Genomic DNA, 12,633 nt, shown 5'->3' with positions numbered 1-12,633 from the left:
ATGATTCCAACATTTCTTCTCACTTCTTTGCAGCTTCAAAGACTGGACTGTAGGCAGCAACACTTAATCCCCACTAAGTAAGAAAATAAAGACATTAACATTTGTATACATTAGTTTGCATCCCAAATTGAGATGTATGAAAACTCAAAATGTAAAAAACCCTTTCAATGGATTAGGACTTTTATTTATTTAGTTTACCACTTGAAAACATCAGTTTACTTGTTAAATGTATCACGACTGGTGTACACATTAGTTATTATTGTGAATTCATGTTATAAAACTTCAACACAAGGCAGTGTTGGGTCCAAGGTTTGGGTCAATGTGGTCACAGTTTTCGGGTCGGCTTGATACATTCTAGTTCTTTTTAACACACCATAATACCATTTATCCAAATAATTCAAATCCGTTGTTTTTTATTATTAGTATTATTATTTTGTCATGTATAGTTACAGAGCTACCAACATTTGGTAGTTGCAATCCCGTAAATCTACTTCCATGCACTTTTGGAGAAGCTCAACAACTTAATTGATGTTTGGCAAATACTTAATTGATGTTTGGGTAAGGTTCTGTGCAGTTAAGACTCTCAAGGTGCATTGCTGGTGTTCATCCGTGAGACAACACCTGTGCACTGATTTAAAGCTAATATACACATAATTGCACATTTAATGTATCATTTTAATGGTAAACGGGGATGTTATGTGCCACTCAAGTGTGGCACATAAGATGGATTTTTTTTTCAGTGCTGTCAAGCATTTCGAAAAAAAAAACGCAATTAAAGCATCTATATGTGTTTTAGGATTCCCCTAAACTCTATATCTAATGTGGGAAGAAACATCCTCTGTCATAACTGTCAAAACCACAAACCTAAAACAAACAAAGTTGAACAAAGACTTTTAAACTGCATTCACACTTGTGGTTCGGCACTCTGGTCTGGAATAGAAATAAAGGGACTTGGTTAAAACTTTGGTGCAATGAGCAAAGCATTCGCACTAGTTTTAATGTGTATATTTGTATAGTAAATGCATGTCCCTGAAACATTGTTTTTTTCTTATCAGAACAGATAGGGCAATTGAAGATTGTTGTCGTTCAGTAAGAAGTCTGTAGGTCAAAAAAAAAGATGTTGGAGAGATAAACAATTATAGTGGTACCTTAACTTAAAAGAGATCCTCTACTTAAGAGTATTTTAGATAAGAGCTGTGCCTCGAATAATTGTTATGCCTTGAGTTACAAGCAAAAATTTGAGTTACTAGCTTCCCCGCCATTTGTTGATGTAATAAGTGCCACAGTGAACCCCGTGCGATCTGATTGAAACATTTGGTGTTACTCGCTAGCATTAGCTTGTAGCTAGAGATGGACACCGTGGGTTGGACGAAAGTGAAGCGTAAATGACAGTGCTGAGAAAAAGAAGTGGTTGCTAATTAATGAAATAAATAAGATTTCAAACTGTGAGCATATCATGGTGAGTCTGCACCATACTGAATCAAAATGCCAAGAATTTTCAAATAATGTCTAAACAGAAGACATTTATCCAGGAAAATATGGAAAAGCTGCTGTTGCCATATTTGACGGAGAAGCAGCTGGAAGGAGAAACCGTAAAAGTCCACTCTCCAAGATAAGTACTGGACATTATTATTACTTTATTTAAAACAACTACTGTAGTTGTGATTGCTACTTTCTTTTGTATTGTTTTTTATATCATCTTATCGAAAAGTTTTTCTTTTTATAGGCATGCTACATGTTAAAATGGTGCTGTTTTAGGGGGCCTAGCACCGTTGCCATTGATGTCAATACATTTTATGAGCAACATTGAATTGATGTACAAGTTTTTAGAGTTAAGATCTCTGTCATACAACCAATTAAGCTCTTAAGTTGAGGTCCCAATACATACAATTTCCAGAGTGCATGTGATATGAGAAGTATAGAAAATCGATTAACGCTTGGAGCATTTGTTTACCTTCACAGCGAGGCACCGCTGCAGACCAAACAACACTTCCATCCTGAATGATGCATGTGACCTGGTCCGACCCCTGTAAACATTTAGGTTTGATTTTAAAATTTTCCTTTCACTGATTAAGTGTATGCAGAAGTCATAATAACAATGGGTCAAACATTGCAGCATTAATTACCTGTGTTCTAATGAATCCTTGGTCACAACGGAAAGCCACGGAGCTCCCAAGCCGAAAATGGTCGCCGAATCTTTGACCATTGACAGGGACGCCTGGATCATGACACTCATTGTGGCCAAAAGCTATAAAAGTATCAATAGAAAATATAATCACATATAAGCACACACTTAACCTGAAAAATAGGCATACAATTTTTGTGTTTCCCACAATTTTTATAAATTAAGAACATTTTAGATACACTCCTTAAAATAAAACGGGGAACATGCTTTTTTTGCCGTACTGGAATATGATTAAGTGTATGTCGCACTTGGCTTCATAGTAACCACAGTGGGAGAAGAAGAAAGACCCATTGTTGTTATCTTTAATGTTAATAAGCTTACAATGTTATGCAGAGGTATATGCAGAGGTAACAGAAAATATTTCAGAACTTAATTCAACCATAAGCAGTTAATTTGGCCAGCTGATAATAACTTTATAAACAGGGTTTGTCTATACAAGCCTCAAAGGTAAAATTCTGTTTACTTGACAACATCACATGACACCTCTGAAGAAGAAACTTTTCAGGTACAAACAATTTTATCTATCAGGCCTTTATAGATGAAGCATGTCTACAAAGTTAATTGAACCCTGTCTTGTTTATCTTTATCTTATCGCCATTCCAGAAGTTAACCTGATCTCACATAGATTGTACATCAGGGGTCACCAACCTTTTTTGAAACCAAGAGCTGATTAATGCGAAGGGCTACCAGTTTGATACACACTTAAATAAATTGCCAGAAATAGCCAACTTGCTCAATTTACCTTTAACTCTATGTTACTATTTGCGATGAGGTTGCGAATTGTCCAAGGTGTAGCCCGCCTTCTGCCACATTGTAGCTGAGATAGGCAGCAGCGCCCCCCCGCGACCCCAAAAGGAAAAAGCGGCAGAAAAATGGATGGATGGATGTTATTTTTAATAGTTAATGATATTTATCTTTGTGGAAACACTGATCATTTTAATGATTCCTCACAATAAATATATATTTTTGATGAAATGTTTTAAATAAGTTCAAATCCAATCTGCACTTTGTTAGAATATATAACACATTGGACCAAGCTATATTTCTAACAAAGACAAATCATTATTTCTTCTAGATATTCCAGAACAAAATTTCTAAAAGAAATTCAAAAGACTTTGAAATAAGATTTAAATGTGATTCTAGAGATTTTGTAGATTTTCCAGAATAATATTTTAGAATTTTAATCACAACTTTGAAGAAGCTAAAATGAAGAATTAAATTAAAATGTATTTATTATTCTTTACAATAAAAAAATATATAATTTACTTGAACATTGATTAAAGAAAATGAAGGAATTTAAAAGGTAAAAAGGAATATGTGTTTAAAAACCCTTAAATCATTTTTAAGGTTGTATTTTTGCTCTAAAATTGTCTTTCTGAAAGTTATAAGAAGCAAAGTCAAACAAATAAATGCATTTATTTAAACAAGTGAAGACCAAGTCTTTAAAATATTTTCTTGGATTTTCAAATTCTATTTGAGTTTTGTCTCTCTTAGAATTAAAAATGTGGAGCAAAGCGAGACCTGTTTGCTATAAATAAATAAGATTTAAAAACTAGAGGCACCTCACTGGTAAGTGCTGCTATTTGAGCTATTTTTAGAACAGGCCAGCGGGCGACTCATCTGGTCCTTACGAGCTACCTGGTGCCCGCGGGCACCGCGTTGGTGACCCTTGCTGTACATCCAGTGATTGGATGTGTTTGAGGTTGATCAGCTACAGGTTGCGGGGAAATGAGAGAGAATAGAGATTGAAGTAAGAGGAAAATAAGATAGCACTGCACGTGATAAAATGTACGTATGGGGATAAACAATCATAAATCTACATGTATTACATAAATAATGTTTTAAAATGAATGCATCTGCATATATCAGCACGTGTGAGTGCATACAGTATATAAAGGCTAGCGAAAATTCTCAACCGAAGATGTGAAGCCACTTGAATATATGAAAAATATTCAAATAATCTTTGCATGTAAGTAGTTTTGCATCCTGTCTACAGAAGGGAGTCCAAAGCTCAGCAGCTCTGTATAATGGCTGCTCCCAGGTTCAGCTGTTGAGGAAAACTTTAGTTTATTTTCCAATCTTGTGCATGCGTCTGTCACCGCTTCTTTTTTGTTGATGTCTTCACATCCTGAATGTGTGTCTGTTCTTTCATTCATTCATCAGTCGCTGTTCACCTGTCCCTGATCTTTGCCTGTTGTATTGGAATTATTCGTTTTTGTTTCAGCCATGGAGCAGACTGCTTTTCTCCCCCTGCTGCCTGTCACCTTCGGTGAAGCCTTTGTTCTGCCGAACTCTTGCATCCTTGTCGTCGTTCTACGTTTGGGTCTTTTGTTTCATTCCGTGACAGATGCATACTAAAACAAGTGGATGTGATAAGGATGCTGAATGTGAAATGTACTGAATGCAGCAGGACTCATGTGAAACATCAGCAAGCTGACATTATCATGACCGTGATGAAAAGGTGTTTCAAAGTAGCTTCAAAAAGAGACACCTACTTGTATAGCTGATATTGAAACCTTTTCCGGTGTTGGAGTGATCCGACTGAAATTCGAGTCTCACGATGTGTCCGTTTGAAGCGATTTGGGAAGGCACGTCTTTTCCTGAGAATGTTCCAAATGTCGTTGGTTCTGACAAACCTGCAAGAAAACAACATTTTGGTTGCCCTGAAAATAGACATCTAAACGTAATTCTAAGCATATTAGAATAACTAAAAAGCAATTCCTTGAATAACGGACACAGGGGAAAGGCAAAAGAGTGATTGTGATCATGAATATCATACTTGAATAGAGAGTGACTACACAACAAATAAGAGTAGGGGGTAACATGTTTGTTTAAATTAAGAAAACGGTAAACAACAACAAAGTAGACGGATCGAAATTGAATACAATCTGCCTATAAAAGAGGTTATGATGCATGTATACTTGTTCCACAGAAGAAAAAAGCCAGGAAAAAAATGTCCATTGAAATGCAAAATCATCACGTTTTGTTTTTGAGAGTTTACACCCTGGCAACATCATATTCTCAAAATGATCAGACACTAATAACTAAACTGTTTAGGCCTTGCAATTACTGCTTGTAGCACTATGGCTGGGCAATACACCTGTTTTGTTCCTAAAGGGCTATTCCCTTTTGCAGCGAAGAAGCAAACCGTTTTCCAAACTGTATGAGATGTCTTAAAAAATACTGTAGAAATACAAATTGGACATTGTTTGTACAAATACTGCAGACAACTCAATGCAATTGTTAGTCCTGACAGGAATGCTGATAATATTATTTGACCTAAATTATTCAAGATGATGCACCAATTACCAAATTGTTTGCTGTTGTGTTATACCAGTAACACTGACTGATCATTTTACTGTGACATTAATATTTGCTGTAGTTTATAATATTTGAAGGGATGTGGGATTTGATTTGTTTGATGACTTCAATCACCTTTTCTGAGGCCATCTTCATGACATTTTGTTTCTTTAAAGGGGACGTTTTCTGACTTCTATATGTTGGCTAATGATGGGTAATTTTGTTAAACAATGCCACAGCATCAAATCATGAGGTTAATGCATTTGGGTGTGAGCTTCCACGCGGTTTTGGATGCCTCTGCCCGGTGCTAGTGTATGCAATCTGGCTACATTGTGACATCAAAGCAAGGTGGACATATTTATTTGAACATTAAGTAAAACTGTCAGCCATAGGGGGAGGAGCTCTGTGTGAGTGAAGCGAAGTGAATTATATTTATATAGCGCTTTTCTCTAGTGGCTCAAAGCGCTTTTATGTAGCGAAACCCAATATATAAGTTACATTTAAACCACTGTGGGTGGCACTGGGAGCAGGTGGGTAAAGTGTCTTGCCCAAGGAAACAACGGCAGTGACTTGGATGGTGGAAGCGGGGATCGAAACTGAAACCCTCAAGTTGCTGGCACGGCCATTCTACCAATTGAGCTATACCACCCCAATAAGGCCAAATAGGTTTGAAGAGACGCAAAAAAAGTTAGGATGAAGTATTGTTTTCGATTAATCTTGGCATGCGCACAAAAAACATTGACGTGCAAATTCTGCTAAAACCTTTTTTAATTAGCTTGGAAAGTTGTACCTAATGTTGTGACCGGGTGAATTCATATAATGTTTATGACGTTTATTTTCAACCCTGTCTGGGAAAAAAAAATGAGCGCTGACGTTCGTCTCGAAGCTACTGATCTATATTTAAACAGTTTACATTTTCCAAATATAATTTATGATACTTTTGGAAAGGATGGGGCATGGATGGTTACCATGGAGTCTGGTAAGGCCTCCACAAATGAACATCTTCCAGACATACAGTATATGCAGCAAATCGGTTAAAAATGTAACTGTTGAGGAATGTTGATGCAAAATTTAGACATAAGCATATCTGACACATATTATCCAGACCAGTGCTTTTCAATCCCTGTGCCGTGAGATTTTGTTTGAGGAAAATTATGCAATGTCACCTAATTGTTCTGAAATATAATTTTTGCATACCAACAATTATAATCCGCAAATAATGTGCCCTTTTTGAGTGCCAGTGCTGTCTAGAGATCGGCAGAGTAACCATGTAAAACTCTTCCATATCAGTAGGTGGCAGCGGGTAGCTAATTGTTGTGTAGGCCACTTTTGAGACAAGTGAGTTAAATGCATGGATGGTTTTGGTTATGGTTTCAATTTGTATCGGACAGTTAGATTAGATATATGGTGAGGACAACTTTATCTCGTCAATATAGGCTAAAGAGTTAAATTGTTTTACATTTTCAGCTGCAGGTGGACCTCGGGGTTTTTTAATGAGAAAAATGTGCCTTAGGTTAAAAGCATTTGAAAACACCGATCTAGACCACAAGGAAGTGTTTTTTACATTTGTATTAAACTCACTGCGATGAGGTGGCGACTTGTCCAGGTTGTACCCCGCCTTCTGCCCGATTGAAGCTAAAATAGGCACCAGTGCCCCGCACCACCCCAAAGGAAATATGCGGTAGAAAATGGATGGATGGATATCAAACTCATCGTGGGTCCCCTTTCAATGAAATTAATATTACAGTATTCTGATGACAAATGGCCTTAAGTTTTGGTTACTAAAGTGCAAGACAAAGTTCATACACCCAGGGACCAGTTACGACAATATACAGCATCCTCAATTTAGCTCATTGAACACTGGGTGCAATTTCTGAGCTGTGACTCATTGAGGGACCTGGCTGAGGTATCAAAGCACCAGACAGACGTCAGTGGTTCACCAAACAGGTTAGAGGGCTAACAACAGTTTCTAAAGATGCTGCATTTAAATACATCCTACGGAGACTGATAGTAAAGGGATCAAGGTGTCCTGATCGCTATTTCACTCAAATGTCTCTCCCTAAGAAAAAATCTGTCACGATGACAGGAAGTCTTGTACACGGTATTCCTCATGTGCTTTGGGACCTGTAATGTATGACGCTACCTTACCTCATAAAGGGCTCACTGTATACCAATTTAATAAGGCAGAAAATAGCACACACCTCCCACTGGTCTGTGCACATTTAGCAGTTCAGAGGAACACCAGGTCTCCCACACCTCAAAGCTTGAGAAATTTGCATCAGCCATCAAAACATCTTACTAGAGCTTAATGGGACCCATTCAGCAACCGTTCTTAAGAACACATTTTGTTCTTAGGTCCACTTACAAAATTTTGAGGGAGATTTTTGTATTCAACACTTTTCTTAGCTGGGATTTGTTCGTAGGTAAGAACAAAATCTACGAGTGCTCCAGAGCACTATTGTCCAATAGATAGATGGATAGATAGTACTTTTTTGATTCCTTCAGGAGAGTTACATGTTAAATTATTATCATAAATAGATAGATAGATAGATAGATAGATAGATAGATAGATAGATAGATAGATGGATAGTACTTTATTGATTCCTTTAGGAGAGTTACATGTTAAATTATATCATAGACAGTGTGGAGAGGGGCATGTTCCACGCGTCCCCTGCGGGCGGGGTATGTGCAGGGGCCGGCCATGAAGCAGCCAACAGGTGAGTGGATACCTCAGCTGGAACAAGTTATCTAATCACCTGTTCCCAATATTAGCAGCGTTGGAGACCATGAAGGGAGACAGACGCATGAGGACGCGGGAAAGACGCACCGAGACGAATAAAGACAGCTGAAAAGCTTGAAAGACGGACAATTGTGTAAAGTAAAAGATGTATTAAATACTGTGTCAAATCTGTATCCTGAGCTGTGTGATACTGTGGTCAGAAGAAGCCGGGCGAGACGCAGGAAACCTCCACAACTGGCGCCCAACTTAAGTGAACCACGACGATATCCACCACATCACCCCTGGAGGCGCTCAGGCAAGTGCTGGCCGAGGTATCGGCAGCAAGCCGGCAACAGACGCAGCTAATCCAGCAGCTAATGGACAGATCCACGGTAGGAGGGGGAGCAGCGACATCCATGCAGCGAATGGGGGAGGCAGAAGACCCCCACACGTTTTTGGACATCTTTGAGGGCACCGCAACCTCATGCAAATGGCCGGAGGAAGAGTGGGGAGTGAAGTTACTGCCGCTGCTGGTGGGGGAAGCGCAGCGGGAGGCGCAGCGGGAGGCGCAGCGGGAGGCGCAGCGGGAGGCGCAGCGGGCGGCGTTGAGTCTCCCGGCAGCCGCCCGCATGCAGTATGCTAACCTGCGGCGTGCCATCCTGGATCGGGTCGGCAGCAGCCCGGAGGAGCATCAGACAAAGTTACGGGCGATGAAGTTGGGACGAGAAGACCGCCCCTTCGTCCTGGCGCAGCATTTGCGAGACGCGGCAACCCGGTGGCTCCAGCCGAACGGGCAGGATCCCGAAGTGGTGGAAAGAATCCTGCTGGAGCAGTTCATGGACGCCCTCCCACCCAGGACTGCCGCATGGCTGAGGTACCACCGCCCCGTTGATGTAAAAGCTGCAGTAACAATGGCCGAGAACCACCTAGCGGTCCACAGGGAAGTGACAACAAAAGCGACCAAAAGGCCCATCCCTGCACCTCGCAGACGACTCACGCCACCAGACGGGATGACACTGGAGCAGCGCCCTCACTTGGCGGGAGGACTTGGAAACATGGAGCAGGTCCCCTCCTCAAATGATCAACAAGCACACACGCACCCAGTCACACACACATACACATCCAACAAGGGGGGGGGAACCGGGGATATAATCCATTGTCTCCTTGTCTCTTTCAGGATACCAGCGCTGTCCAGAGAGGGCTTCCCTCACAGAGGGCGCCTCAGACGCCCGGGCCGGTGTGCTGGGGTTGCGGTCAACCCGGTCACGTGCGCCGGAAGTGCTCCTTAATGGAGGTGGGGCATGTGATGCGGGTTGTCGGGATCCCAGCACCCGCACCCGATCCGGGGGAGACGTACTGTGTCCCAGTAAGAATACAAGGGCAATGGTGGATTCGGGCTGTAAACAGTCCATAATGCACCAAAACCTGGTTCGGCCCAGGGTGTTGAGGCAGGCAACACTGGGAAGAATTAGGTGTATTCATGGAGATGTGCACGAGTACCCGATTGTGCCAGTGGAAATTTGGTATGAAGGTCAAAAGCATAATGTTAAGGTTGCCGCAAGCGCGCACCTTACGCATCCCATAATTTTAGGAACAAATTGGCCGGGGTTTAACCAGTTAGTGACACGATGTGTGGGGATGCGTTCACAGACTGTAGGACAGAGGAATATCCGCGCAGTACTCGCTGGCGACGCGGATTCATCCGGGACTGACAGGCGGGAACTGGCAGGGGCTTCGCGGGAGGCCTCACCGGCCCTCCGCTGGCAGTCCACGGATGATTTTCCCTTTGAGCAGTCCCGCGATGAAACTTTGCGCGCGGCCTATGACCAGGTGGTTTGCATAGACGGTCAGCTGGTGCGCCCGGGGGAAACGCAGGTATTCCCCCACTTTGTGATTATTAGGGATAGGTTATATAGAGTGAGCCGTGACACTCAAACAGGTGAGGAGTCCACCCAGTTGTTGGTGCCAAAACCCCGCCGGGAAATGGTTTTTCAGGCGGGACACTGCAATCCCCTCGCTGGCCACTTGGGGTACGAGAAAACACTCAATCGGGTCATGGTCCGTTTCTATTGGCCAGGCATCCGGGCAGACATACGCCGCTGGTGTGCTGCCTGTCCGGATTGCCAGCTGGTAAACCCGGCGGCCGTCCCGAAGGCCCCTTTGCGCCCATTACCACTCATGGAGGTCCCGTTCGAAAGAATTGGGATGGACCTCATCGGACCATTTAACTCAAGCACACGGGGATATCGCTTTGTGTTAGTTCTGGTGGATTATGCAACGCGGTATCCCGAAGCAGTGCCGCTACGCTCCATCTCTGCCAAGAGTGTGACGCAAGCACTCTTCACAGTCATTTCCAGCGTCGGAATCCCAAAAGAGATTTTGACGGACCTAGGCACGTCCTTTATGTCACGCACGATAAAGGAACTGTACGGGTTATTGGGGATTAAAGCGATCCGCACCAGTGTATACCACCCACAAACTGACGGGCTGGTGGAACGGTTTAATAAAATGCTGAAAACCATGATCCGTAAGTTCACGCACGAGGACAAACCTAATTGGGATAGATGGCTGGATCCCCTAATGTTTGCGATGCGGGAGGCACCCCAGACCTCTACCGGTTTTGCACCGTTCGAGTTATTATACGGCAGGAAGCCGCGCGGCGTATTGGACCTAATTAAAGAAAGCTGGGAGGAAGGTTCAAGCCGCAGTAAAAACGAAATACAATACGTTATGGACCTGCGAGCAAAACTCCACCAGGTGTGGCACTTGTCACGCGAAAATTTGCTCCGCGCCCAGCAACGGCAACAGCGTACGTACAACAAGGGAACCCAGCTGAGAAAATTTTCACCGGGAGAAAAAATACTTGTACTACTCCCAACTTCCAGCTCAAAATTACTAACAAAATGGCAAGGACCCTTTGAGGTCACACGGCAGGTAAATGATGTGGACTACGAGGTTCGGCGCTCGGACCGAGGTGGAGGCTTACAAATTTACCATGTAAACCTACAGAAAGCATGGAGGGAGGCCGAGCCTGTCTCCATGGTGACGGTAGTGAGAGAGGAGGAGGAGTTGGGGCCAGAAATCCCGCACTCTACTTCTTCTTCTCCTCTTCCCTGTGATGACCAGCTCACATTGGCTCAAAGAGCGGAGGTTGCTGAGTTACAGCGGCGCTATGCAGATGTGTTCTCCTCGCGGCCCGGGTGCATGGATCTCATCCAACATCATATTGAGACCAGCCCGGGGATTACGGTGCGGTCTCGGCCATACAGGCTTCCCGAGCACAAACGCAAAATAGTGCGGGACGAATTAAAAACCATGCTGGAGTTAGGAGTAATAGATGAATCCCACAGCGCATGGTGCAGCCCTATCGTTCTTGTAGGGAAGAAGGATGGGTCTGTGCGGTTCTGTGTGGATTACCGCAAGGTGAATGAGGTGTCACGTTTTGACGCGTACCCAATGCCTCGGGTCGACGAGCTTCTAGATCGGCTGGGCACTGCTCGTTTTTTCACGACACTGGATTTAACCAAGGGCTACTGGCAGATTCCCTTATCACCAGAGTCCCGGGAAAAATCGGCCTTCTCCACTCCGGAAGGTTTATACCAGTTTGTGACGCTCCCGTTCGGGTTGTTCGGTGCGCCTGCCACGTTCCAGCGCCTCATGGACCGGGTGCTGCGACCCCACGCTGCATACGCGGCTGCCTACCTGGATGATGTTATCATCCAGAGTAGCAGCTGGGAAGATCACCTGCGGCGGGTGAGGCGGGCGGTGATCTTGAGGCGGGCGGGGCTCACCGCCAACCCTGCGAAGTGCGCGGTTGGCCGGAGGGAGGTACAGTATCTGGGGTACCACTTGGGTGGGGGGAAGGCTGCAGCCACAGGTTGACAAGACGGCGGCAATTGCGGCCTGTCCACCCCCCAAGACTAAAAAAAGAGGTGAGGCAGTTTTTGGGACTGGCGGGCTACTACCGTAGATTTATTCCCCGGTTTGCAGACCTGACCAGCCCACTGACGGACCTCACCCGAAAGGGTGCTCCAGACCTGGTCCAGTGGACGGAGCGGTGCCAGCAGGTGTTTGAGGAGGTAAAGAAAGCAGTCTGTGAGGAGCAGGTACTGCGCATGCCAAATTTTAACATTCCTTTCTGTCTGCAGGCGGACGCGTCGGGCCGGGGACTGGGGGCCGTTTTGACTCAGCGGGTGGATGGCGTCGATCGCCCCATACTGTACATCAGCCGGAAATTGTCGGACCGGGAGGCGAGGTACAGTACGGTGGAGAGGGAGTGCCTCGCCATCCGGTGGGCGGTCAGGGCCCTCCGCTACTACCTGCTGGGGCGGGCCTTCAGTCTCTGCTCAGATCACAAACCTCTCCAGTGGCTCCACCGTATGAAGGACGCCAATGCACGGATCACCCGGTGGTATCTCGCATTACAACC

The 12,633-nt window shown here is 44.0% G+C and overlaps 1 protein-coding gene across 1 annotated transcript in view; it reads right to left on the bottom strand.

Moving 5' to 3' along the window:
• Positions 1-12,633, bottom strand: part of LOC133538691 (CUB and sushi domain-containing protein 1-like) — a 1,135,806-nt gene that overhangs the window by 297,847 nt on the left and 825,326 nt on the right. Inside the window, exons 15-17 of the mRNA XM_061880405.1 lie at positions 4,681-4,821; positions 2,127-2,248; positions 1,955-2,027 (exon numbers count right to left, since the gene is read on the bottom strand). Coding sequence (XP_061736389.1) covers positions 1,955-2,027; positions 2,127-2,248; positions 4,681-4,821 — 336 coding nt within the window. The remainder of the gene's footprint in view (positions 1-1,954; positions 2,028-2,126; positions 2,249-4,680; positions 4,822-12,633) is intronic.

This window comes from Nerophis ophidion, linkage group LG02 (assembly GCF_033978795.1).
Source record: "Nerophis ophidion isolate RoL-2023_Sa linkage group LG02, RoL_Noph_v1.0, whole genome shotgun sequence".
Classification (NCBI taxonomy): Eukaryota; Metazoa; Chordata; class Actinopteri; order Syngnathiformes; family Syngnathidae; genus Nerophis; species Nerophis ophidion.
Note: the sequence above shows the minus strand (reverse complement) of the source record. Positions and strands in the feature narration are given on the sequence as shown.